Source organism: Oncorhynchus clarkii, chromosome 21 (assembly GCF_045791955.1).
Source record: "Oncorhynchus clarkii lewisi isolate Uvic-CL-2024 chromosome 21, UVic_Ocla_1.0, whole genome shotgun sequence".
Classification (NCBI taxonomy): Eukaryota; Metazoa; Chordata; class Actinopteri; order Salmoniformes; family Salmonidae; genus Oncorhynchus; species Oncorhynchus clarkii.
The window spans coordinates 16,276,932-16,303,836 of record NC_092167.1 but is presented as its reverse complement, the minus strand read 5'-3'; the positions used below and the strand labels follow the sequence as shown (position 1 = coordinate 16,303,836).

At 45.2% G+C, this 26,905-nt stretch overlaps 1 protein-coding gene across 1 annotated transcript in view; it reads right to left on the bottom strand.

Moving 5' to 3' along the window:
- LOC139378655 (stabilin 2) overlaps nt 1-19,638 on the bottom strand; it is a 40,569-nt gene extending 20,931 nt beyond the window's left edge. The window contains exons 1-36 of the mRNA XM_071121028.1: nt 19,474-19,638; nt 18,251-18,378; nt 17,867-17,985; nt 16,292-16,377; nt 16,123-16,189; nt 15,846-15,941; nt 15,546-15,668; nt 13,704-13,900; nt 13,383-13,513; nt 13,139-13,272; nt 12,914-12,993; nt 10,653-10,802; nt 10,196-10,339; nt 9,760-9,822; nt 9,415-9,531; nt 9,187-9,240; nt 8,847-8,927; nt 8,582-8,734; nt 8,335-8,394; nt 4,781-4,873; nt 4,350-4,436; nt 4,102-4,213; nt 3,811-3,991; nt 3,542-3,635; nt 3,225-3,383; nt 2,967-3,062; nt 2,748-2,840; nt 2,584-2,631; nt 1,918-2,057; nt 1,616-1,727; nt 1,352-1,519; nt 1,049-1,156; nt 801-932; nt 525-653; nt 383-445; nt 186-281 (exon numbers count right to left, since the gene is read on the bottom strand). Coding sequence (XP_070977129.1) covers nt 186-281; nt 383-445; nt 525-653; nt 801-932; nt 1,049-1,156; nt 1,352-1,519; nt 1,616-1,727; nt 1,918-2,057; nt 2,584-2,631; nt 2,748-2,840; nt 2,967-3,062; nt 3,225-3,383; nt 3,542-3,635; nt 3,811-3,991; nt 4,102-4,213; nt 4,350-4,436; nt 4,781-4,873; nt 8,335-8,394; nt 8,582-8,734; nt 8,847-8,927; nt 9,187-9,240; nt 9,415-9,531; nt 9,760-9,822; nt 10,196-10,339; nt 10,653-10,802; nt 12,914-12,993; nt 13,139-13,272; nt 13,383-13,513; nt 13,704-13,900; nt 15,546-15,668; nt 15,846-15,941; nt 16,123-16,189; nt 16,292-16,377; nt 17,867-17,985; nt 18,251-18,378; nt 19,474-19,557 — 3,978 coding nt within the window. The 5' untranslated portion in view covers nt 19,558-19,638. The remainder of the gene's footprint in view (nt 1-185; nt 282-382; nt 446-524; nt 654-800; nt 933-1,048; nt 1,157-1,351; nt 1,520-1,615; nt 1,728-1,917; nt 2,058-2,583; nt 2,632-2,747; nt 2,841-2,966; nt 3,063-3,224; nt 3,384-3,541; nt 3,636-3,810; nt 3,992-4,101; nt 4,214-4,349; nt 4,437-4,780; nt 4,874-8,334; nt 8,395-8,581; nt 8,735-8,846; nt 8,928-9,186; nt 9,241-9,414; nt 9,532-9,759; nt 9,823-10,195; nt 10,340-10,652; nt 10,803-12,913; nt 12,994-13,138; nt 13,273-13,382; nt 13,514-13,703; nt 13,901-15,545; nt 15,669-15,845; nt 15,942-16,122; nt 16,190-16,291; nt 16,378-17,866; nt 17,986-18,250; nt 18,379-19,473) is intronic.
- Between the last annotated feature and the right edge of the window lie 7,267 nt (nt 19,639-26,905).

The window sequence follows — 26,905 nt, the reverse complement described above, 5'->3', positions numbered from 1 at the left end:
CTTTTGTTTCTACACCAGTGACCCATTCTAGACCAGGGATGCATGCCAAATTCCACCCTATTCCCTATGGGCCCTGGTCAAAAATAGTGCACTATATAGGGAATAGGGTGGGACACAGTCCGAAGGGTGGTCGTATTCCAGTGATTCCAACGCAGTGCTAGTGGTGCTGCTGGTGTCTCACGTACAATGGTAGTGTTCTTGCAGATGGTCCTGCAGCCGATGCTGAGCAGCCGTTCTCCCTGGTAGACCCGACTGAACATACACTTTTTCCTGACCAATGCCTGTAGGGAAAACAGCCATAACACAGAGAGTAATTCATGAAACATGACAGCCATTTTGGATCCACTATAAGGTAGCTGGATATACTTGAAAGGTGTCATACTATTGTGGTAGCTCCAGTTGGACAGGAGTTGAGTTGTGGGTAGAAGCAATCTTGACACAATCCCTTCAGACAAAATATAAATCAATTATTATCTGAGAAAATGAATGTCAAATGTTTAGAAAAAGGAAGAAAGGGGCTTTACCGGAAATGTCTTGAATTGCTGGATGTCGCAGCGATTTTTGGTGATATCTAGTACTGCAGATAGGCCGTGGATCACCCCTTTACCTCCCAGGATGTCTGACACATTTACCTGGGCTTCATTCACAAACAACTACAGAGGAGAGAGAAGAGAAGAGAGAAAAAAAAGGAGCACCACATTTTGAGAGGACTCAAACAGTAGCAGACTATAGCCAATATGGCTGATATAACATTAGTAGAACACCAACAGAATTCCCAGAGCATCCCATAATAATAATACCTTGTCATCCCTGGGTAAGATGCCTAGCTGGTAGGAGAACCCCAGCATGGTCTCCTTGTAGGCTCCACCCAGCAGGTCTACCTTCATTAACCTATCAGACAGCACTATGTGGTACCGCGTCGTATTCAGGTCCTGACAACAACCAAAACACACACACAGTACTACAGTTCATACATTATATAAGCACGCACACTCGCAGCCACACACACACACAATGTGTACCAACATTAAAAAATCGTTTGAGGTACCATGGTGTCTGAAGCGGTATTCTTGAGGTACTCGAGGACAGCGCCGTCTGTTGGAGCGAACACTGTGTAGGCCGAGGCCTGCTCTATCTCTGCTGTCAGGTTGTGATGCTGAGAGGGAGCCGACAGAGACAGACATTTTCCTCAGATATGGCTGCATACGGAATCACACATATTTTTATGGAGAACCTTATTAGGACATTGATAAAGCTAGGGTTGTTCATCAGAGTGCTCTGTTCAGAAATAGAGTTTGGGTGCTGTACGAGAGTGTGGATGAATAGAATGGCAGCCTTATAATGTACATACGACAAGGTAACTCCTGAACAGGGAGAACTCTGGCCTCCGTGCAAGCAGCTCCAGCAGCCCCTCACTGAGACTCCTCTCTGGAACCAACACCGTGTCAATAATGTGGATCAGTCCATTGGTTGAAGCCACATTCGCGGTTGTTATTGTGGCTCCTCCAATCACTGTGGACTGACAGACAATACAGGGTTAACTTCAGGCCATGTGTTACAGTATCACAGTTCCTGTTCACTTCAACCTTCGGATAAAACCTGCCTCTAAACTCACCTCATTGGTCATAGTAACAGGAAGAGCCTTCTTCAGAACGGAAGTGAGCTGCAAGTTGGAGGACGCATCGCGTAGGTCATCTAGTGAGTAGACACCTTGGATCATGTGATTTCTATCAGGGGATAATCAGAAATAAGGATTATCACAATGGAAAAATCTCAGTGCCTATAGTAAAACGTTTTTAAAAGTTGTCCAAGGGAAAATAAAATAGACGGTTCTTATTGGACAAGTCCAGGTAGTCTCTTCCTGTTTTAGAACACATCATTTCGTTTGGTGCCTAATAAATATGACCCAGGTCTTACTTGATGATACTGGGTAGGTTCCCCTGGGTTGTCCAGAAGTCCTTGTCCTCTTTGGTCATCTTGTCTGTAGCTGCTGTGGACGGCACCAGCAGAGTTATGTTCTGACTGTTCATGAGTGGCAGCTGGGAAATGCCTATGTCCTGGGAGAGGGGAGGAGACAAAAGAAAATACTAAATGTCTTGCCGACCTAAAACCATCATCATGGTGATGAGTTGTGAATATGACCTTATGCAGATTGTAGCATGATGTACTACAATACCCATAATGCTCTGTAACCATATCCGGTTGTATCTTGCTAAACATTCCTGAAGCTTACACTATGCACTCTTAGATAAAAGGGTTCCAAAACGGTTTTCGGCTGTCCCCATAGGAGAACCCTTTTTGGTTCCATGTGGAACCCTCTCCATGTAGAAAAGGTTCTACATTGAACCAAAAAGAGTTCTACCTGGAACCAAAAAGGGTTCTTCAAAGGGTTCTCCTATGGGGACGGCTGAATAACTCTTAAAGGTTCTAGATAGTGTGGTGTGACGTCTCATTATTGATACAGGAAGTCAGAAGTGAAAATAAGTTGCTTCTTATTCAGACAATAAAGAATATGAACAACAGCATAAACAACAGGGAAAACTAAAAAAAAAAACTGCTGTAAATGACAATGGTCAAACTCACAGTCACCCATTTGGCGAACTCAGTGACATCAGGAAGGGCCATCAACTCCTACAGAGACACAGTGGAGGTCAGGTTTGTTATTCAGATCAATGTAGGTATGTCAGTCCCCCAATCCACAAACATATGTAGCTACCTGTCTTGGCAATAAGGTAGGAAGTGCTCACCTGTCCCACGTTGCCGTAGCACACCTCTCCGTCACCTGTGTATCCATCCTCACACACACACTTCCATGCACCGGACACGTAGAGACAGCTTGCCTGTAGGAGAGAAAGTAGATCAAAGTTCACGAGGTCAAAGACTATCATCACAGTCAATCAGTATTATGGTCGGTGATTCTATTGGTTCAATATCATGTTGGCCAATGAGAAGTAGCGGGCACCCACCAGATAATGACAGCCGCCATTTTGTGCCACGCACGGATTGCTCGCCTCGCACTCCCTCCCATTGCCACGGAAACCACTATTGCACGCACAGCCGCTCTGCATTTGGAAATAGGAACATGCATAGAATCAACTGGAGACTTTGGGCTTTATTGAATGGATGGTTAAGATAGATGGTAAGGGAGAAAATATAGAAACAACATTGCATTGAGTCAATCAAACTGTTTTGGGAGTTTGATGCCCTACCCCTCTCTCTCTCACCTGTCCAGGGCCCACGTAGATGCAGGTGGCATTGGGATGGCATCCCCCTCTGTCAGGGCCCAGGCAGTCATTGATAGGCTGGCACCCATCCTCATCCATCCTCCATCCTGCCAAACATTGGCATGTGTGTGAGACTGGCCCTGTCTTTATACACTTGGCCTGTAGGGGGTAATGGAGAGCACAGTCAGAACAGCTCAGTACAGAAAGCAGACTACCATGCTTAGGTGAAAAAAAGGTTCAATTGGAAAAGGTACTGAAAGACGTTGATGGTGAGATGTATGGTTTTCGTACATTGTTTATGTTTTTTCTGTGCTTACATTCACATCGCATCCTCCACGGTGCGGAAGGGCACAGGGTTCCGTATACACACACGTGATCCCATCGCCTTGGAAACCAGGTTTACACACACACCTTCACACACATAAAAAAAACATGCCTTTTACTTAGAACTAACTTTTGCAGGAGGGACAATCTTGGATACAAAACACTGTGTTGTCATGAGAATTTAGAACATTGAGTGAGAGAAAGGGATTCTATTGTTATACCAACATCCCCAACAAGGCCGCAGTGAAGCCTGCACACTCACCTGACTGCCCCTCCGTTGAAGTTACACTCTGCGTGGGCATGACAGAAGGTCACCTGGGGGCCACAGGCCTGGGTGTGGCGCTCACAGTACTGGCCAGTGTAGCCCGGCTGGCAGGAGTCCACCTTACAACGCCCGTCTGCCTCGGGACGGTTATCACACACACCATGGATACAGTCACAAGCTAGGGACAGAGGGGGAGACACACATCATCAACATGAGACAGACGTGTCATCATTGGGGACACTGATGTGTCCCTTTGTCGATATTGATATGTCTAAGACGGGGGTGTACTTTTGTCGCAGGCTGGTCCGTATTTGTTGGGGTTGGAGCAGTAGTGACACCGGGAGCCTTTGAAGTTGGTCTCGCAGACACACGTCCCGTTTCCCTCGATCCCCTCAGAACACTAAGACACACGGTAGAAAATAAGTATGAATACCTACATGCTGAACATAAACACGAAGAGGATAATTTATTTATTATTTTCTCAGTCAGACTGGTTAAGTGGTTAAGGGATACATTGGTTAGGTGGGGTGTCTCACCTGTCCGTGACGGGAGCAGGGGGTGTTGAACCCTCCAGGACATGGGGTGCAGTCTGGCCCATAGAAGCCCTTACAGCACAGTGGTGTCTGGGGAGAGGGTGATGTAGAGGTGGGGTTAGGGAGGAGGATGGGCTTAGGAGGGTGTAGAACTCAAATCAGGGCGTGCCTACAGAGTGTGTGAGGGGTGCTTGAGGTGTGCGAGGTGCGAGGGAGGTGTGGTGTGTGTGTGTACATGTTTTCCTACATTATCAAGACCAGAATGTCCTTACAAGGTAGGATTCTTTCATTTGTTAAAATTATATTTTAGGCTTGAAGTTTTCGTGTTTGGGGTTCAGTTTAGAAGAAGTTAGAAGTTAGGTTGAGGGTTAAGGTTAGGTTTAGGGTTAGGAGTTAGGGTTAGAAGTTTTGTGTGTATCTGTGTGTGTCTGTACCGTGAGGGTCCTGTTGCATATGGGGGCGCAGCCAAACGTAAGGATGTTGAAACTCAATATGTTCCGGAACACACAGCCGCGAAGGAAGGTGTTCTACACAAAGGGGGCGACGTCAGCAAAATAAACACAGAGTTGTATACAGTACATGGATGGCTGGATGTGTTTACTCAGTGTCCACCGGGCTCTGTCAAAAGTAGTGCACTATATAGGGAATAGGATGCCATTTGTGACACAGGCCATGGCTCTGAGTAAACACATACATTGCCTTCTGAAAGTATTCACACCCCTTGACTGGATTACATTTGGATTTTGTACACAGTGGTGTAAAGTACTTAAGTAAAAATACTTTTAAGTATTACTTAAGTAGTTTATTGATGTATCTGTACTTTACTATTTATATTTTTGACCGTTTTTACTTTTACTTCACCATAATGTGCTTTTTACTCCATACATTTCCCTGACACCCAAAAGTAAACATTTTGGGTGCTTAGCAGGACAGGAAAATTGTCAAATTCACACACTTATCAAAAGATAAGGTCTTGGTCCTGGTCGTCCCTACTGTCTCTGATCTGGCAGCCTCACTAAACACAAATGCTTCATTTTGTAAATGATGTCTGAGTGTTGGAGTGTACCCCTGGCTATCTGTAAAATAAAATAAACTATCTGGTTTGCTTCATATAAGGAATTTGAAAGTATTTATACTTTTACTTTTGAAGTATATTTTAGCAATCACATTTACTTTTGATACTGAAGTATATGTAAAACCAAATACTTTTAGACGTTTTACTCAAGTAGTATTTTACTGGGTGACTTTCCCTTTTACTTGAGTCACTTTCTATTATTAAGGTATCTTTACTTTTTCTCAAGGATGACAATTGGGAACTTTTTCTGTCAATGTGGAATTATGTTTTTAGACCTTTTAACAAATGACTTAAAAATGAAAAGCTGAAATTTCTTGAGTAAATAAGTATTCAACCCCTTTGTCATGGCAAGCCTATTATTTTCATGTCTGGATGAAAAGTGTGCCTAAAGTAAACAGCCTGTTACTCAGGCCCAGAAGCTAGGATATCCATATAATTCGATTTTCATCTGGACGTAGATTTAGATAGAAAACACTCTAAAGTTTCTAAAACGCTTAAAATAATGTCTGTGAGTATAACAGAACTGATTTGGCAAGCGAAATCCCGAGGACAAACCATCCAGGGGGGAAAAAAATTGAGGAAGCCCTATTTAATAGGAACCTGGTTGCAGTTCCTATGGATTCCACTAGATGTCAACAGTCTTTAGAAATTGGTTGATGTTTTTCTTTTGAGATATGAAGAACTAGGGGTGTTCATTGTAAATGTCATTCAAAGTGGACTCTACTGTTTGATGCGCGTGAACTGGAACGCGCTTCACATTGTTTTTATCCGGTTTTGAACATAGTATATCCTGTTTTAAATTTGATCGATTATTTACGTTTTAGGACCAAGCTTACAGGTAACTTATTAGATACTTTGTAGTATGTGTTCAGGAAGTGGAAATGTGTCTAATAAGCTATAAATTAATTAATATTTATATTTTGTGTTTTTAAGTTATCATTTCAGTTTTACTTGGCGTTATCACTGTTACACACATGTGTAACATGTTGGGCGAGTTGGAACCGGTGTATTTCTGAATCAAACTCGCCAAATAAATGGACATTTTGGGATATAAAGAAGGACATTATCGAACAAAAGGACCATTTTTGATGTTTCTGGGACATTTTGGAGTGCCAACAGAAGAAGATCTTCAAAGGTAAAGCATTTATTATATCGTTATTTCTGACTTTTGTGTCGCCACCTGCCTGGTCGAAAATTATTTTAATGTGTTTGTATGCGTGGCGCTGTCCTCAGATAATCACATGGTCTGCTTTCGCCGTAAAGCCTTTTTGAAATCTGACACTGCGGCTGGATTAACAAGAAGTTAAGCTTTATTTTGATGTATTATACTTATATTTTTGTGAATATTGAATCTTGATATTTCTGTAGTTTGAATTTGGCGCTCTGCAATTTCACTGGATGTTGTCAAATCAATCCCGCTAAAGTTGCATAATAAGTTGCATGGACTCAATAATAGGGTTTAACATGATTTTTGAATGACTACCTCGTACAATTAAGGTCCCTCAGTGAATTTCAAACAAAGAATAAACCACAAACACCAGGGAGGTTTTCCAATGCCTCGCAAAGAAGGGCACCTATTGGTAGATGGGTAAAAATAAAAAGGCAGACATTGAATATTCCTTTGAACATGGTGAAGTTATTAATTACCCTTTGTATGGTGTATCATTACACCCAGTCATTACAAAGATGCAGGTGTCCTTCCTAACTCAGTCGCCAGAGAGAAAGGAAACTGCTCAGCGATTTCACCATGAGGCCAATGGTGACTTTAAAACAGTTATGATGGGGGAAAATCCAACACATCACTGAGTACCACTCTTCATATTTTCAAGGATGGTGGTGGCTGCATCATGTTATGGGTATGCTTGTAATCAGCAAAGACTAGGGAGTTTTTTGGGATAATAAGAAACGGAATAGAGCTAAGCAAAGGCTAAATTCTATAGGAAAACCTGTTTCAGTCTGCTTTCCAACATACACTGGGAGACACATTCAGCAGGACAACAACCTAAATCACAAGGACAAATATACAAGTTGCTTACCAATATTATATTGAATGTTCCTGAATGGCCTAGTTACAGTTTTTTTTTACAGAGTTTGAATAATTTTTTAAAGAATAATGTTCAAATATTGTACAATCCAGGTGTGCAAAGCTTTTGGAGACTTACTCATAAACACTTACAGCTGCCAAAGGTGATCCTAACATACATTTTTTTAATAGATTTTTTAAACCTTTATTTAACTAGGAAAGTCAGTTAAGAACGAATTCTTATTTATAATAACGGCTTGCTGGGCCAATGCTGGGCCCATTGTGCGCCGCCCTATGGGACTCCCAATCAAGGCCAGATGTGATACAGCCTGGATTGGAACCAGGGATTGTAGTGATGCCTCTTGCACTGAGATGCAGTGCCTTAGACCGCTGCGCCACTCGGGAGCCTGAGTAGTGACTTACGGGTGTGAATACTGTCATCAAGGCAAAGGGTGGCTACTTTGAAGAATCTCAAATATAAAATATATTTGTATTTGTTTAACACATTTCTGGTTTCTACAATGTAGAAAATAGTAAAAATGAAGGAAAACCGTTGAATGAGTAGGTGTGTCCAAACTTTTGACTGGTACTGCATGTACATTTCTGTATTTAATTTCCAATACATTTACAAACATTACAAAAAATGTTTTTTCCCTTTTTCATGATGGGCTATTGTGTGTAGATGGGTGAGAAAACAAATATTTTTTTTATCCGTTTTAAATTCGGGATGTAACACAAGAAAATGTGGAATAAGTCAAAGGGTATGAATACTTTCTGGAGGCGCTGTACAAGGTTAAGGAACGAGCCATGTGAAAGCAACTGAAAGGGATGCTTAGGTCTCTATACAGTATTTGCAAACTATTTGGGGTTGAGTGTGTGTGGGTTCTTACTGTGGACACTCCGGATGCGCAGCCGGACTTGGTCACCTTTGAGCAGCTGACACAGTCACCCTGGGTAGTAAACATGTCCGTAAAGAGAGACACTCAAATGAGGACAAGCAACCAGAACAAACTACCTCGCTAAATCTAAATTAAGGATGACTCTAATAATAAGTTAATAATGAACAAAACCTCGGAAACTAAAACACTTAATGTGAATTGCGGGGGGACGATCACAAAACCTGGCACTCAAACTCACCTTCAAAAGTTTGTTCTCTGTGATGTCACACCTGTGAGGCAGTACCGGCTCGATGGAGGGCGGGATTAGAACTCCGTCCATCGAATAGAGGCGTCCGTTCTTGGCCTCCACGTCTGCCTCCAGTACAGCCATGCCGTTGACCAGGATTTGACCCTATGGGGTTTTGTCAGAGTCAGACACACACACCTACTGTACACACACTTACACGCACACACACACACCATATACACCTCTTTGCTTGTGTTGATGTGTCACATGTACTTACGTTTTCAGTCACATTGAACGAGAGGATCTGATTGGCAATGGTCCTAATCCGCTGGTTGCTCACAGCATTATAGCACTCCAACTTCAAACCAATGAAAAACAACAACCATATGCAAACACATTCACAGAATATTCAGAGTGGGAGTGCTGATCTAGGATCAGATCTCCTGTTCATGTAATCTAATTCATTATGATATAGACATAACATAACAGGACATAACAGATCCTAGATCAGCACTCATACTCTGAGAAGATTAATGAATACGGACAGACCTTGAAGTCTAAGGGACTCTACATGATCTGGTTTGGTGATTGACATGTAGCCTAACATGCACACTCACATTGAATGAGGGGATCACATGATTCCTTAGTAGCTCCAGTAGTTTAGTGCTTCCCTGAAATCAGACAAAAATAAGCCAAACACACACACATCACAGTCACGGTCTGGAGACATCACATGCATTGCAAAATGATGTGTGTGTTTGTGTCATCAGAGGCATAAGAGTTTGCAAATGTACATGCGTGTGAGTGTGTATGTGTATGTGCACATGAGGTCACCCATTCCCTACCTCACTAGAGGTGAGATAGTCCAGCTGTCCCTCCTTCATGGCATCGAAGGCTGTGTTGGTGGGGGCAAAGATGGTGGAGGGCCCAGCCTCCTCCAATACAGAATCAACATTGGCTTTCTGGACAGATGAATTCAAACCAAATCAAACTTTATTTAGGTTGAATATTTCATACCAAAAATTGAGTTGCATATAAATACATACAAATAAGAATAACAATACATCAATAAGATATCAAACAACAGGTTGATGTTACTTCATATCTGATATACTATACCCACTCTGAATAATACATAGAATATGTTAAATCAAATTTAAATAACATGAAATGAATACAGAAGACAGTACCATCAACAAATCCTTGAACTTGGAAAACTTCCCATAGTCTGATAGAATCTTCATCAGATTCTCCTGGAAAAGATAACATGACAAGTCATGTCAAAATGGAATTTAGCCTAACTTAACAACCAGTCTTGTTGCTTTCAGTTGGCTCATTCATCCCCCTCCTCTCCCCTGTAACTATTCCCCAGGTCGTTGCTGTAAATGAGAATGTGTTCTCAGTCAACTTACCTGGTCGAATACGGGGTAAATAAATCAAATTTAAAAGTAGGCACAAATGTAGGCGTTACAAATGCTATTCTAAGTATAATAAACAATGTGTCTTGTTGGTTCCAAATGGCACCCTATTTCCTATGTACTGCACTACCTTTGACTAAAAGTCATGCACTAAATAGGGAATAGGTTGCCGTTTGTGACGTAACCTCTGTCTCTGGTATTTGTGTACCTTTTTGTCGCTCTCCACCGTGGGTGAGACACTGTCCATCAGCTTGTTGATAATATGGATGATCCCATTGGAAGCGATGACATCAGACTGCAGGACCCCGCCCTTCTTCCTGCTGCCATGGATACGGATCTTGAGCTGCTTGTCCTGTGGAGGGGATCATCAAGTTATTTTGCTGACATGACCAGCGTGACCTGTCATTGGAGCAGTGTTTCTCATTGGACCGTCTTGTGCTTGTCATCACTACTACTATGAGAAGCACACTCTTGGGACGGTGTTCACATTTGTCAGTCTAAATCAGGAGGGCCTTGGTAATGAGGCTTGCCCCTGTGTGTGTGTGTGTGTGTGTGTGTGTGTGTGTGTGTGTGTGTGTGTGTGTGTGTGTGTGTGTGTGTGTGTGTGTGTGTGTGTGTGTGTGTGTGTGTGTGTGTGCGTGCGTGTGTGTGCGTGTGTGTCTCACGTCATCTGTCGTCACCGTCTCCCCTGCCTTGCCCGTCAGAGTGTAGTAGATGACCCCTCTGTTCAGCATGTCATAGGGCATCTCCACGGGAGCAATGTGCAGCTTACACAGGTACTTAGCCTTCATTGGGTCAGCCATCAGAGTTATCAGCTGAGACAGAACAACACATACTCACTGTTACAACAAACATGATAAATATTTCAGCTATAGGGGGAAAAGTAAAAAATATTGATCTTGTGTTCCAAAAAAATATACAAAATATACAGCAATATAGCTACAGTGTCTCCAGGTGTCTACTGTGTATCATACAGCCATAGTGCCTCTAGGTGTCTACTGTGTATCATATAGCCATAGTGCCTCTAGGTGTCTACTGTGTATCATATAGCTACAGTGCCTCTAGGTGTCTACTGTGTATCATACAGCTACAGTGTCTCCAGGTGTCTACTGTGTATCATATACAGTGGGGCAAAAAAGTATTTAGTCAGCCACCAATTGTGCAAGTTCTCCCACTTAAAAAGATGAGAGAGGCCTGTAATATTCATCATAGGTACACTTCAAAATTAGAAAAAAAAATCCAGAAAATCACATTGTAGGATTTTTAATGAATTTATTTGCAAATGATGGTGGAAAATAAGTATTTGGTCACCTACAAACAAGCAAGATTTCTGGCTCTCACAAAAGTTTATCTCAATACTTTGTTATATACCCTTTTTTGGCAATGACAGAGGTCAAACGTTTTCTGTAAGTCTTCACAAGGTTTTCACACACTGTTGCTGGTATTTTGGCACATTACTCCATGCAGATCTCCTCTAGAGCAGTGATGTTTTGGGGCTGTTGCTGGGCAACACAGACTTTCAACTCCCTCCAAAGATGTTCTATGGGGTTGAGATTTGGAGACTGGCTAGGCCACTCCAGGACCTTGAAATGCTTCTTACGAAGCCACTCTTTCGTTGCCCGGGCGGTGTGTTTGGGATCATTGTCATGCTGAAAGACCCAGCCACGTTTCATCTTCAATGCCCTTGCTGATGGAAGGAGGTTTTCACTCAAAATCTCACGATACATGGCCCCATTCATTCTTTCCTTTACACGGATCAGTCGTCCTGGTCCCTTTGCAGAAAAACAGCCCCAACGCATGATGTTTCCACCCCCATGCTTCACAGTAGGTATGGTGTTCTTTGGATGCAACTCAGCATTCTTTGTCCTCCAAACACGGCGAGTTGAGTTTTTACCAAAAAGTTATATTTTGGTTTCATCTGACCATATGACATTCTCCCAATCTTCTTCTGGATCATCCAAATGCTCTCTAGCAAACTTCAGACGGGCCTGGATATGTACTGGCTTAAGCAGGGGGACACGTCTGGCACTGCAGGATTTGAGTCCCTGGCGGCGTAGTGTGTTACTGATGGTAGGCTTTGTTACTTTGGTCCCAGCTCTCTGCAGGTCATTCACTAGGTCCCCCCGTGTGGTTCTGGGATTTTTTCTCACCGTTCTTGTGATCATTTTGACTCCACGGGGTGAGATCTTGCATGGAGCCCCAGATCGAGGGAGATTATCAGTGGACTTGTATGTCTTCCATTTCCTAATAATTGCTCCCACAGTTGATTTCTTCAAACCAAGCTGCTTACCTATTGCAGATTCAGTCATCCCAGCCTGGTGCAGGTCTACAATTTTGTTTCTGGTGTCCTTTGACAGCTCTTTGGTCTTGGCCATAGTGGAGTTTGGAGTGTGACTGTTTGAGGTTGTGGACAGGTGTCTTTTATACTGATAACAAGTTCAAACAGGTGCCATTAATACAGGTAACGAGTGGAGGACAGAGTAGCCTCTTAAAGGAGAAGTTACAGGTCTGTGAGAGCCAGAAATCTTGCTTGTTTGTAGGTGACCAAATACTTATTTTCCACCATAATTTGCAAATTAATTCATTAAAAATCCTACAATGTGATTTTCTGGATTTTTTTTCCTCATTTTGTCCGTCATAGTTGAAGTGTACCTATGATGAAAATTACAGGCCTCTCCCATCTTTTTAAGTGGGAGAACTTGCACAATTGGTGGCTGACTAAATACTTTTTTGCCCCACTGTAGCTACAGTTCTCTAGGTGTCCACTGTGTATCATATAGATACAGTTCTCTAGGTGTCTATTGTGTATCATATAGATACAGTGCCTCTAGGTGACTACTGTGTATCAATATAGATACAGTGCCTCTAGGTGACTACTGTGTATCCATATAGCTACAGTTCTCTAGGTGCCTAGTGTGTATGTTACCGGAGTTCCTTTGAAGCCCTTGTTGATTGGGACGAAGATGGTGAAGGGGCCAAAGTTGCTCAGGGGCCAAGTAATGGCACCTGGAGCAGGAGGAGGAGGAGGAGGAAAAGAGAGATAGAGATAGAGAGAGAGAGACTATATAAACCAAGGCCCATGACAAAAGAGGTGTTTTTCTGCAACTTTAATGAGTCACTGATTGGCTGATGATTAACCAATGAGACGCACCAAAGAGTGTGATGGCATTGCTGAGCTGACCGGTCCATTGGCCTCCGGGCTCTGAGTTCAGATCGTTCAGACGCTGCATGATGTTGCCATAGCAAATCTTGCCGTTGCCGACGTAACCCTCGTGACATGTGCACCTGGAGTAAGAGAGATGTACAAAGGTAAGATGCTCTTTTGAAAAAAGGATGGTTTTACTGCACAAATATCTTTAAACACACTAAGTCAAAGAGAACAGAAACACACTGACTCTACTATGTTTGGCTCCACTGTTGAACAGTTGGCGTGTTTGCTGCAGGAGTTAGGTCTGCACAAGTCCTTCAGGCTGCAGCTCACCCCTCCTGTCAGGTGGTCAAACCCGTCTTGACACTCACAATGAGACTACGAGAGAAACCAAAAACACCACTCAGGGGGTGGTTCACCAAACACGTCCACCCTCAAATAAATGGCACATTATCACCAATTGAAGCAATAAAATGTTATATTTGACTTGCATTATCAATCCGTTTCATTTGTCAGTTAGAGAACCACCCCCCCCCCCCCCCCCCCCCCCACACACACACACACACACCTTCCCTGGCCCATCGTACACGCAGCGCGCAGAGTCAGCAGAGCACCCCCCCAGGTGTGTTTGACAGGGGTCTATGGGAACACACACGTGCCCGTCCCCGCTGTAGCCCTGGGCACAGGTACACAATTGCTTGTTGGGCCCCACATGGGCACAGGTGGCATGGATGTGGCACACCTGCTGCAGGCACGGGTTTATGGCTGTGAGAGGAGACAAATCATCTTATAAACTATTATATACAGTCCATTCGGAAAGTATTAAGACCCATTGACCTTTTCCAGAGTTTGTTACATTACTGCCTTATTCTAAAATGGATTAAACAAAATGTTCCCCCTCATCAGTCTATTCACAATACCCCATAATGACAGAGTAAAAACAGGTTATTAGATATTTTAGCAAATGTATCAAAAATTCAAAAACTGAAATATCACATTTACATAAGTATTCAGACCCTTTACTCAGTATTTTGTTGAAGCACCTTTGGCAGCGATTACAGCCTCGAGTCTTCTTGGGTATGACGCTACAACCTTGGCACACCTATATTTGGGGAGGCTCTCCAATTCTTCTCTGCAGATCCTCTCAAGCTCTGTCAGGCTGGATGGGGAACGTCACTCTACAGCTATTTTCAGGTCTCTAAAGAGATGTTCAATCGGGTTCAAGTCCGGGTTCTGGCTGGGTCACTTAATTATGGACATTCAGAGACTTGTCCCAAAGCCCCTCATGCCATTGTCTTGGCTGTCTGCTTAGGACCGTTGTCCTGTTGGAAGGTAAACCTTCTCCCCAGTCTGAGGTCCTGAGCGCTCTGGAGCAGGTTTTCATCAAGGATCTCTCTGTACTTTGCTGCGTTCATCTTTCCCTCGATCCTGACTAGTCTCCCAGTCCCTGACACTGAAAAACCTCCCCACAGCATGATGCTGCCACCACCATGCTTCACCGTAGGGATGTTTGCCAGGTTTCCTCCAGACGTGACACTTGGCATTCAGACCAAAGAGTTCGATATTGGTTTCATCAGAGCAGAGAATCTTGTTTCTCATGGTCTGAGAGTCATTTAGTTGCCTTTTGGTGGAGTGCTGCAGAGATGGTTGTCCTTCTGGAAGGTTCTCCCATCTCCACAGAGGAACTCTGGAGCTCCGTCAGAGTGGCCATCGGGTTCTTGGTCACTTCCCTGACCAAAGCCCTTCTCCCCCGATTGCTCAGTTTGGCCGGCGGCCAGCTCTAGGAAGGGTCTTGGTGGTTTCAAACTTCTTCCATTTATGAATGACGGAGGCCACTGTGTTCTTGGGGACCTTCAATGCTGCAGAAATGTTTTGGTACCCTTCCCCAGATCTGTGCCTCGACACAATCCTGTCTCGGAGCTCTACAGACAATTCCTTCGACCTCATGGCTTGGTTTTTGCTCTGACATGCACTGTCAACTGTGGGTCCTTATATAGACAGATGTGTGCCTTTCCAAATCATGTCCAATCAATTGAATTTACCACAGGTGGACTTATCTCAAGGATGATCTATGGAAACAGGATGCATCTGAGCTCAATTTCGAGTCTCATAGCAAAGGGTTTGAATAATTATGTTAATAAGGTATTTACGTTTTTTTTATTTTTAATACATTTTCAAATTATTATGATTTTTCTGTCATTATGGGGTATTGTATATAGACTGATGAGGAACATTTTTATTTCATACATTTTAGAATAAGGCTGTAACGTAACAAAATGTGGAAAAAGTTAAGGGGTCTGAATACATTCCGAACGCACCGTAACTCACTTAGTACTAGGCCGCTAGTAGCCATAAGGCCATAAGGCTACCCATTTACAGAGAATAGGGACACAGCCATGCTGTCACTCACATATGCATTGATCTCCAGAGGTTCGGTAGCCAGGTAGACATTGACAACGCAGCGACCCGTCCAGCGAGCCCTGCATACAGCGAGTGTTCTGTGGACAAAGCAGAGAAGAGCACTCCGGCAGCTCTGAAAGATGACAGAGACACATTCTGTTATTAAGGTGGGAGCAAGTTGTCATTAGATGAAAACATACAGGGATCAGGGAGATCAGGGAGTTAATGCCGACAGGAATAATGCATTATGATACAGTTCTAGCACATTATAAGACATGTCATAAGCATGCTTCACCACTGGTTCTCTTACCCAGATCACATTTTGGGCCTTTATACCCAGAGAAACAGGTGCATATCCCGTCACCGTGGATACCAGCATTACACAGGCCATGTCCACACGTGCAGGCTGATGGACCGGCAAATGGAGAATGATGGGAACGACAGAGAGAGAAACAGGTCAATATTACAATGCAATGGATCATCAACAAACGGGACCAACGTGGACTGTATCTCTAGGTGCACGGGGCAGTCACAAAATGGGGTAGGTAAAGCATCGCAATCTTAAAGAAAGGGACCGAGTTGGTTACCAGAACTACAGGTTGAGCCGTAAAGATTATCTGCACAGTCTTCACAAGCTGTTCCCACGAAGCCAGGCTGAGGAGGACAAACACAGTGATGGACCATTCTTTGTCTGTGCGTGTGTGCGTGTATATGTGTTTACTTGCATATGTGTGTCTATGCGTCATCATCCAGTACCTTACAGCTGCAGCTCCCGTTGCCACCCATGCCTTCAGAACACAGTCCATTATTACTGCAGGGCCTGTCTGCGTCCTCTGGGCACTCTGGGACAGGAAGACAGTACCATTCGCATTAGTCTCATATCAACAGAAAGATGGACAACCAATCTCAATGAAACAGTGATTGGAAACCGAATGGTGTGTGTTGTTCCAATGTCCAGGGTAGCACGTGACTTGACAATAGCCTGGACGTAATGACCACTTCCTCTCCTCCTCTCCTCTGTCTCTCTCCTCCTCTTTCCTCCTCACTCTCTCCTGTGTGCCTCTCTTATCAGAACGGCCCATAATCACTCATCCCCTTCCTTCCCTCAAGCTGCACACACACAATGTAAACACAAGCATGCACAGGGGGTTGCCAAGGGTCTCCTTACAATCAGCAGACTCTAGGAAAGTAGTTGTTCTTGTCAGCAGATTCTCACTCACTCACCATTCCTGAGCAGAAATGGTCACCCAATTGCAATAATATCCTTTAATGTTTACCCAATATTTACCTTAAATAAATGATAACCTTCTAATGTGGGTCATTTGTACCTAAAATGTGGGGAGAGTAATTCAGTCGACATGCATCATGTCTCACCAGGACAGAGAATACTTCACACCTCCATGTTACCCTGTCACAGAACAACACAGGGAACCATTGAGACAGAGAGGAAGAACTATGGCCCCTGTTAATGTACTTACTATTGCCCATCTTTGATAACCTCACAATACAATCACTGGGAGGGAGGGAGGGAGGGGGGGAGAGAGAGAGAATGTGTGTGTTAGTGTCTTTGTGTGTGTCCGTGCGTGCGTGCACGCGTGCGTGCATGTGCGTGTGAGAAAGCGAGAGAGTGTGGGAGGGGGGGATAAGAAGAGTCTATGACAGGAACAAAAGAACTAGAGAGAGGAAGCCTGGACTCAGTACTATCGGGATGTCAGCACATTCCTGGAAGACAGGGGCCTGCTGACGATGAGCCCTAATTGGGAGGAAGGAAGTGTGCGAGTCCCCTGCTCCGAAAGGCCTAACCTGCATCCTGCACCCAATACCACAATGTGGGTTGTCCTGGCCTGCCGATGAACACAGGACACTGCTGACACACTTTCCTACTTTGGACAGCTTTCTGTTCTGTCTATTTGTTCCCCTGTAGCATTTTTTTTTCCTGAAACATGCCACTCTTCCTCTCCGAGGAGGGATGCGAGCGCTTTCCTCCTGTTTTTTTTGTCACACAGCACTCAGCACTCGGATTCAATGGCAGTAGCAGCCAAGTACACTTCTGAACTCTTCCTATCAAAACATTCCCTCAGAGTCTCCACAACTTACCGTGTTACAGAACCACCAAAACATGAGCACATACGAGAAACCCTCTGTTTCAAAGCAAGCCTTTGAAAAGTGAGCATCTGGGGTGAAGTAGGGATTTCAGAAATGATGTTACCACCACCAAAATGGTTTGTCTTTTCATCTGGTGTTGATTTCCTCATCAATGCGGCTTGATGACTCAACGATGAGCAGCAGTGATCGATTACAGTATTGGATGCAGTGTGTTGTTTTACTCACCGATGCAGTCTGGTCCCCAGTACCCTGGACAGCAGTGAGGCTCAACCACCTCCTTGTAACACTCATGAGAACAGCCCTTGATATTCAGCACCAGACTGGCCATGGGACTCACACGGTACCTACAGAGAGAGAGATGACATATCACTGGGTGTAGGATGCAGTGCCACATTAGTCACAACGCTCTGCACAACATACCCGGTTGTGTCTTAGGTGAAGCAGAGACATGAGATATTACTTAGATACTAATAAGAGATAGCTCCTCCATCTATTCCATTTCTGCCTCACTCCCTTCCCTATTCTGTCCACTTCTCCCCCCATATCCTTCTTCCACCCTCATTTCCTCCCCATATGCCCTCTTCCACCCTTACCCCCTTGCCCACTCACTTGCAGTCTGGGTTTCCCTTCCCGGGGATCTTCTTGTTGAAGCCTGCTGGACAGCCCACGTTGGAGCTGACGCTACAGGAGTGGCACTCTGTCTTGGTCATCACCAGGGTTGTCTTGTCACACCGGTTCTGTTGTGGTGGAGGGAGAAGAGCGGATAACTGTAAGACACACCCGCACAGGCCTGGTGCTGTGTGTCATTGTGGACTGAGGAACATCCCAAATAACCACACACAACAGTGTACTGACATGCTTTTCTTGTCTCTGATGACTTCCCATTGTGTGTCAGAAGTCACAAAGTCACGGTTTGAGAGTTACCTGATGAACGTACCAGGGCCGAATCTCTTAGCGGTTCCCAACTGAATGTTGAAGACGATGCCCTATAGAGACAATGCCCTCGCCAATCCTCTTATCCACTCAAATCAATGGAATTTTCCACAGTTCTTTAAAACAGTGGAAAGGTCAGACTATTATTTCCTGCCTGTCTTTCATCATACTAGAATAACATTAACCACCACTATATAACCCAACACCCAATCCCCCTACAGAGAAAACTGTGTTTGTGCATGATGAATAGTTAGTTTTTTGGCAGTAGTGTACTCCTGGGCATACACAGTGTTTTGACATCATCAAAGCGTATTTGAGAGCGTTTGTTTACTTTGACCAGAGTTGGACAGACGTTGGGTAAACAGAACGATATTGTTTAATGGCTTCTGCTGGGATCTGCATCATCTGATCTGATCTACCCAGCATGCAACAGTACCCGGGCGCTACTCAGAGAAACCGCAAAACTCAGACAAAGACACACACAAACATGCTCGTTATGTTTCAAAACCACATAGATACAAACCCCTGAAACACAGCACTAAGTCATCATACAGTACACCGTCCAAAATCCCCAAACCACACAACAACACTTGAAAATGTCCAAAAAAGTCAGCAACAAAACAAGTCAAGCTGAATTGTTAGATACTACTGCTGAATTGTTAGACACTACTGCACTGTTGGAGCTAGGAACACAAGCAACTCGCTACACCCGCACTAACATCTGCTAAATATGTGAATGTGAACAATAAAATGTGATTTGATTTGTATTGTGTGTCCCATGCCCACATCTCCCTGACCACTCTTGGCAGTCCTTCCATACGTCTAGCTACCAATGAGGGTGTGACAGTGAGTCTGAATGACGAACGCACTCACGTGTGCGTGGTAAAAGTGGGACTCACCTTGGCGGCAGCAGCAGAGGAGGTGTAGCGGTCTAACCCCAGAAGTAGCAGCATGAGCGCCAGTGGTCCGGTCACAGGCGCCATAACTCTGGATCTCTCTCCTTCTCTCTCTCTCTCTCCGTCAGTATCACTCGCTGTGCCCCTGTGGCTCCCTCCCTCTACCTCTCTGACCCACTCCCTGTCACTTTGAGTCACTCTTTTGAGCTCTCCCTCGCCCTCCCTCTCTGAGGCACGTCAGTGGACTGTGACCGCTCACTTAGCCCATCTGACTTTTCAACAACCTCCCTCCTCTCTCCCCCTCCCCTCAACTCCACTCTTTCCTGTGCCAGTAGTACCAGAGAGGGTCACCTACATTCATACACTCCACACACGTGCACATACACAAACATGCATGGGCATACTGTCCATGCACGCACACGCACGCACGCACGCACGCACGCTGGCGCTTACACGCCCATACGCACAGACACACAGATGCACACACTGACACACACACACACACACACACAATCCCCCCCCGGCACACACACACACACAACCCCTTCATCCGTCTATACTCCAGCATCTGTCAGCAGTTGGAAGGGGGGGTTAGGTCTGGTCTTGTCTTCAAACAGTGGTGTTGGAGCGAAGGAGAATGGCAGGACATCCTGGAGTGTAAATAAGATTCACCCTCTCCTGTCCCATCTGCACTCTTCCTGACAACATTCTGTCCCGTCATGACTTTCAGACCCAGCGTTTTCCCAGAAGAGGTCAGAATGACATGCTTTATGCTGAGTGGCATTACTGACCTAACATACACACACGTACGTGCACGCACACACTCATATAAGAGTTACCAAAGCAGTGCAATGTGTGTGAAAGGGTTGAGGGTGGGGTTCATCCTTTGTTTACGATGAAACATCAAGATATAGATGGATACATACTACACAGGCAATCTTCCAAATACCAAAACATCTAATTAACTAACATACAGTGTTACAGTGTTGACTACTCATATTATCCAATCAACACCAACAGTGTTTAATCCCATTTATCATATCAGCTTCATTTGGTAAATGGCCCAAAAAAGGAGGGATTACCATCTGTCACCTTCATCCCTGATCCAGCCACTCCACAAAGTACGGAATCACGCTAATCGGTCCAGAATATGACGGGATGATTCCAATTCAGTAGAGGGGCCACTCAGGTGGGAGGGGAGAGGGAGATCCTCAGAACATCTTGAGCAGGGAGCTCAGAGGTTACGGTTGTGGTTGTGGTTGAGATGAACAGCAACAGCAAGGCCTTGGCTGATCTAGGCTTGGATTGGGGTTTGGTCCATGGCACACCATTGGCAGAGGGTGGCACAGCTTTGGCAGAGGGTACAGTGCCCATCATCTTGGCAGTGGCCACAGTCTTCCTTCGGGAGGGCTACAGCATCCTCTCTTTCCTCATGTTCCTCCTCATCACCATCGTCTCTGTCTCCAACAACCTTCTGGTCACAGTCGTGTTGACGAGGAACACACACTTCCTGTTGATCCCCATGAACATCATCGTCCTCCGCCTGGCCGTCTCCGACCTCCTCCTCGTCCTCTACGGCTTCATCGTTGCTATGGTGACCGACTAGGGGTTCTGTCTCTTCTAAGTCTTAAACAAAAAAAATATTTCACCTTTATTTAACCAGGTAGGCTAGTTGAGAACAAGTTCACATTTACAACTGCGACATGGCCAAGATAAAGCAAAGCAGTGTGCGTCACATCCTGACCGTAGTTCCTTTTTATGTCTCTGTTTTAGTTTGGTCGGGGCGTGAGTTGGGGTGGGCATTTGATGTTTTGTTCTATGTTTTGTATTTCTGCTTTTGGCCTGGTATGGTTCCCAATCAGAGGCAGCTGCCAATCGTTGTCTCTGATTGAGAACCATACTTAGGTAGCCTGTGCTCCCACTATGATTGGTGGGTAGTTGTTTTCTGTCTCTGTGTCTGCACCCGACAGAACTGTTTCGTGTTGGTCTAGTTTTGTTATTTTGGTCGTAGTGTTCTGAGTTAAAATAAATATACATCATGAACACATACCACGCTGCACTTTGGTCCTCTTCACCTTCTTCAACCCACGACAGCCGTTACAGAACTACCCACCACAAAAGAACCAAGCAGCGTGGTAAGAAGGAGGAATGGACAATGGAGGACATTCTGGACGGGAAGGGATCCTACACATGGGAGGAGATCCTGGCTGGAAGGGATCGCCTCCCATGGGAACAGGTGGAGGCAGCCAGGAGAGCGGAGGCAGCAGGTAAAGGGAGCCGGCGCTTTGAGGGAACACGACTGGCAAGGAAGCCCGAGAGGCAGCCCCCCCCAAAATATTGGTGGGGGCTCACGGGGAGTGTGGCTAAGTCAGGTAGGAGACCTGAGCCAACTCCCCGTGCTTACCGTGGCGAGAGGTTGACCGGGGCAAGGCACCGTGTTATGCCGTGAGGCACACGGTTTCCCCACTGTGCAGGCATAGCCCGGTGCGCTACATCGCAGCTCCTCGTATCGGCCGGGCTAGAGTGGGCATCGAGCCAGGAATAATGAAGCCGGCTCAGTACATCTGGACTCCAGTGCGTCTTCTCGGCCCGGGTTATATGGCACCAGCCCTACGCACGTTGTCCCCGGTTCGCCAGCACAGCCAAGTGCGGTCTGTTCCACCCCGCCGCACTTGCCAGGCTACAGGGAGTATCAAGCCAGGACAGGTTGTGCAGGCTCAGTGCTCGAGACCTCCAGTGCGCCTCCACAGTCCGGTCCATCCGGTGCCTCCTCCACACACCAGGCTGTCTCTCTGTCTCCTCCCTCCAGGTGCTCACGCCTGTCCAGCGCTTCCAGAGTCTCCCTCCTGTCCAGCGCTTCCAGAGTCTCCCTCCTGTCCAGCGCTTCCAGAGTCTCCCTCCTGTCCAGCGCTTCCAGAGTCTCCCTCCTGTCCAGCGCTTCCAGAGTCTCCCTCCTGTCCAGCGCTTCCAGAGTCTCCCTCCTGTCCAGCGCTTCCAGAGTCTCCCTCCTGTCCAGCGCTTCCAGAGACTCCCTCCTGTCCAGCGCTGCCAGAGCCGCCCGTCAGTCAGGAGCTGCCAGAGCCGCCCGTCAGTCAGGAGCCGCCAGAGCCGCCCTTCACTCCGGCACCGCCGGAGTCACCCTTTACTCCGGCACTACCAGAATCTCCCATCTATTCAGGGCCCGCTGCAAGGGTCCCCAGTCCGAGGTCGGCGGCGAGGGTCACCGCTCCAAATGTGGGCCAATACTATGGTGGAGTGGGGTCCACGTCCCGCGCCAGAGCCGCTACCGCGGACAGATGCCCACCCAGACCCTCCCCTATGGGGTTAGGTTTTGCGGCCGCAGTCCGTACCTTTGGGGGGGTAATGTCACGTCCTGACCTTAGTTCCTTTTTTATGTCTCTGTTTTAGTTTGGTCGGGGCGTGAGTTGGGGTGGGTATTTGATGTTTTGTTCTATGTTTTGTATTTCGGCTTTTGGCCTGGTATGGTTCCCAATCAGAGGCAGCTGTCAATCATTGTCTCTGATTGAGAACCATACTTAGGTAGCCTGTGTTCCCAATATGATTGGTGGGTAATTGTTTTCTGTCTCTGTGTCTGCACCAGACAGAACTGTTTCGTGTTGGTCTAGTTTTGTTATTTTGGTCATAGTGTTCTGAGTTAAAATAAATATACATCATGAACACATACCACGCTGCACTTTGGTCCTCTTCACCTTCTTCAACCCATGACAGCCGTTACAGTGTGACACAGACAACAACACAGAGTTACACATGGAGTAAACAATAAACAAGCCAATAACACAATAAACAAGTCAATGGCACAGTAGAAAAAAGAAAGTCTATATACAGTGTGTGCAAAAGGCATAAGGAGGTAAGGCAATAAATAGGCCATAGGAGCGAATAATTACAATTGAGCAAATTAACACTGGAGTGATAAATGAGCAGATGATGATGTGCAAGTAGAGATACTGGTGTGCAAAAGAACAGAAAAGTAAATACAATTAAAACAGCATGGGGATGAGGTAGGCAGATTGGGTGGGCTATTTACAGATGGACAGATGCAGTCAGTTACATTGGTGAGTCGTTTTTGATGCTATTTGTATTGGCTGTCTGATTAGATCTTTATTTTAGGTGTTAATTGTTTTCAGGTGTTTTGACCTGTTAGTAATGAGTGTCCCTCTAAATGAAGCTAATACAGAGATTGGTTGAGACATATGGGATGTACAACCATTTTCTGCTTTTACATGTTTTGATAACATTTTATTACCTCCTTTAAACACCAGATTTAAAACTCTCTTTTATGTTTTGTTTCTCTGTGGATACTCACCCAGCTGATGTATGAGCGGTACTGTGCCATGTGTAAGCCCATGGCTGCTCTGAAGATGAACCGATGAAGGAGCATTAAGGGCCTGGGGGTGGTGTGGCTGGCCTGCCTGCCATGGGCCCTCTACTGGGCTGGAGCTCCTGCGGCCCCCACCTGGGGCAACTTCCTCGTACCCTGCATGGTGCTCTGCTTCCTATTTCATTCTGTGGTTATAGTCTACTGCTACAGTAATGTACCCAAAAGTAATGTACCCAAAAGTTTTGAGAATGACACAAATATTAATTTTCACAAAGTCTGCTGCCTCAGTGTCTTTAGATATTTTTGTCAGATGTTACTATGGAATACTGACGTATAATTACAAGCATTTCATAAGGATTTTATTGACAATTACATGAAATTGATGCAAAGAGTCAATATTTGAAGTGTTGACCCTTCTTTTTCAAGACCTCTGCCCTGGCATGCTGTCAATTGACTTCTGGGCAGCACATTCTTGCATAATCAATGCTTAGAGTTTTTCAGAATTTGTGGGTCTTGATGGAGCAAGGTGCTCCATCATGCTGGAAAAGGCATTGTTTGTCACCAAACTGTTCCTGGATGGTTGGGAGAAGTTGCTCTCGGAGGATGTGTTGGTACCATTCTTTATTCATGGCTGTGTTCTTAGGCAAAATTGTGAGTGAGCCCACTCCCTTGGCTGAGAAGCAACCCCACACATGAATGGTCTCAGGATGCTTTACTGTTGGCATGACACAGGACTGATGGTAGCGCTCACCTTGTCTTCTTCGGTCAAGCTTTTTTTCGGATGCCCCAAACAAATCGAAAAGGGGATTCATCAGAGAAAATGGATAGAAGTGGCTTATTTGCTGCCCTTCTTGACACCAGGCCATCCTCCAAAAGTCTTCACCTCACTGTGCATGCAGATGCACTCACATCTGCCTGCTGTCATTCCTGAGCAAGCTCTATACTGGTGGTGCCCCAATCCCGCAGCTGAGTCAACTTTAGGAGACGGTCCTGGCGCTTGCTGGACTTTCTTGGGCGCCCTGAAGCCCTCTTCACAACAATTGAACCGCTCTCCTTGAAGTTCTTGATGATCCGATAAATGGTTGATTTAGGTGCAATCTTACTGGCAGCAATATCCTTGCCTGTGAAGCCCTTTTTGTGCATATCAATGATGACTGCACGTGTTTCCTTCCAGGTAACCATGGTTGACCGAGGAAGAACAATGATTCCAAGCACCACCCTCCTTTTGAAGCTTCCAGTCTGTTATTCGATCTCAATCAGCATGACAGAGTGATCTCCAGCCCTGTCCTTGTCAACACTCAAACCTGTGTTAACAAGAGAATCACTGACATGATGTCAGCTGGTCCTTTTGTGGCAGGGCTGAAATGCAGTTTTTTGGGGATTCAGTGCATTTGCATGGCAAAGAGGTACTTCGCAATTAATTTCAATTCATCAGATCACTCTTCATAACATTCTGGAGTATATGCAAATTGCCATGATACAAACTGAGGCAGCAGACTTTGTGAAAATTAATATTTGTGTCATTCTCAAAACTTGTGTCCATGACTGTACTCAGCACCATGAGGAGGGTACTAGGTGTGGGTGTGCCAGCATGTACAGCATGCGTTGACCGTACCTGTATGTGTTGTCTCAGCTGAACCATAGTGTGGAGCAGCAGGGCGGTAGATCTGCGCCATGATTGGGGCCTTTAACCTCTGCTGGCCTACTTCTGACTGGTCACACTGCTGGCTGGCCTACATCTCCACATCCCTCCTCTCCTGGCCGCAATGCCCACCTACTTGGCCAAGTCCAGTCCCTTATACAACCCTGTTACCTACTTCCTGGCCAACACAGGTAGTGGACAGAATTTTATGTCAGGGTTTTTCAGTTAGGGGTGAGGGTGTGAAGGGTAAAGGGTGTATTTTGAGGTGCAGTTACTCTCCCCACAAAGAGGCCACCCAAGTACAGCAAATAGTACATTTGGATAAGACTGGTAAAGTACTTGGCAAATTCATGGTAAGGTAAGGATTCTAGGCTTGAACTTCCACCCATTTTTACTTTGTAGATTTTAGCTTCAATTCTGAAATGGTTCACCACCTCCTCTTTAACAACACTCCCATCCCTCTCTTCTCTATCTCTCTCTCTCTCTCTCTCTCCCTCTCTGTCTCCTTCAGTTCCGTGATTATGCTCTGTAGCTCATGTCCTGTAGCCACTACGTCCCCCGCGTCTTTGCCGATACAGATGACACTAATCCTGCAGCAACAGGAATTGTGAATTATTATGTGGATTATAATTGACATGTTTGTAGGGGTTGATCCATTTTTCATCCGGGAAGATCGAGTCTGAAATGTCTACGTGGAAATCACAAACTTCAGAAGCCTTTTTAAATGTCAACTACACTACATGTTTAAAATGTCCTGCATTGCAGGAGAGGTCTCCAGCAACAGGGTGATCAAATTAAGATCCCACATCTGTACCTCTCATCGTGGACAGAACCATTGTTCAATATCCACTGGAACAGATCTACACTAAAGCCAGAGGACTCCATACATAGTTTTAAAGTTCTACAGTACTATTACTTGATGTGTCTTGGACCTATCTGGTGCACATAAGTCTTTACAGACACTCTTTTAATTAACTTTGACAGCAAACAAATGATAAGCTTCCAGTCGTTTCAGGAAATGGTAAGCTTGTGTGACCCTTAACCTCCTTCCAAACCCCTTCAACCCATAACGTTTTTATCTATGCATGTCATCTGGCTCTCGGCGGCTGCAAAGGACAAGGCTCAAAAAGTACTTCTGAAGGCTTAAAGAAACCGCTCTGTCCTACTCCTTTGTCACCAGATTTGCTGAGATTACTTCCTGATTAGTCATCCCAGTAAGAGCATCTATCATCCCCAATACAGGATTAGGAGTTTCTGGATAACATAGCAATATTTTTTTAAGAGAGGATTTCTTATTTGATTTAGTGGATTGCCCCTGGTAAATCTGGGTGTATGGTCATACATTTTCTCTAGCAGGTTTGTCTCTTTGCATACATCATTAAGCAATGCCTGCATTTGAACTCAAGAGGACAGCAGAGAGTACAGAATGAGAGCTGTGCTGTAAGGACCTGTTG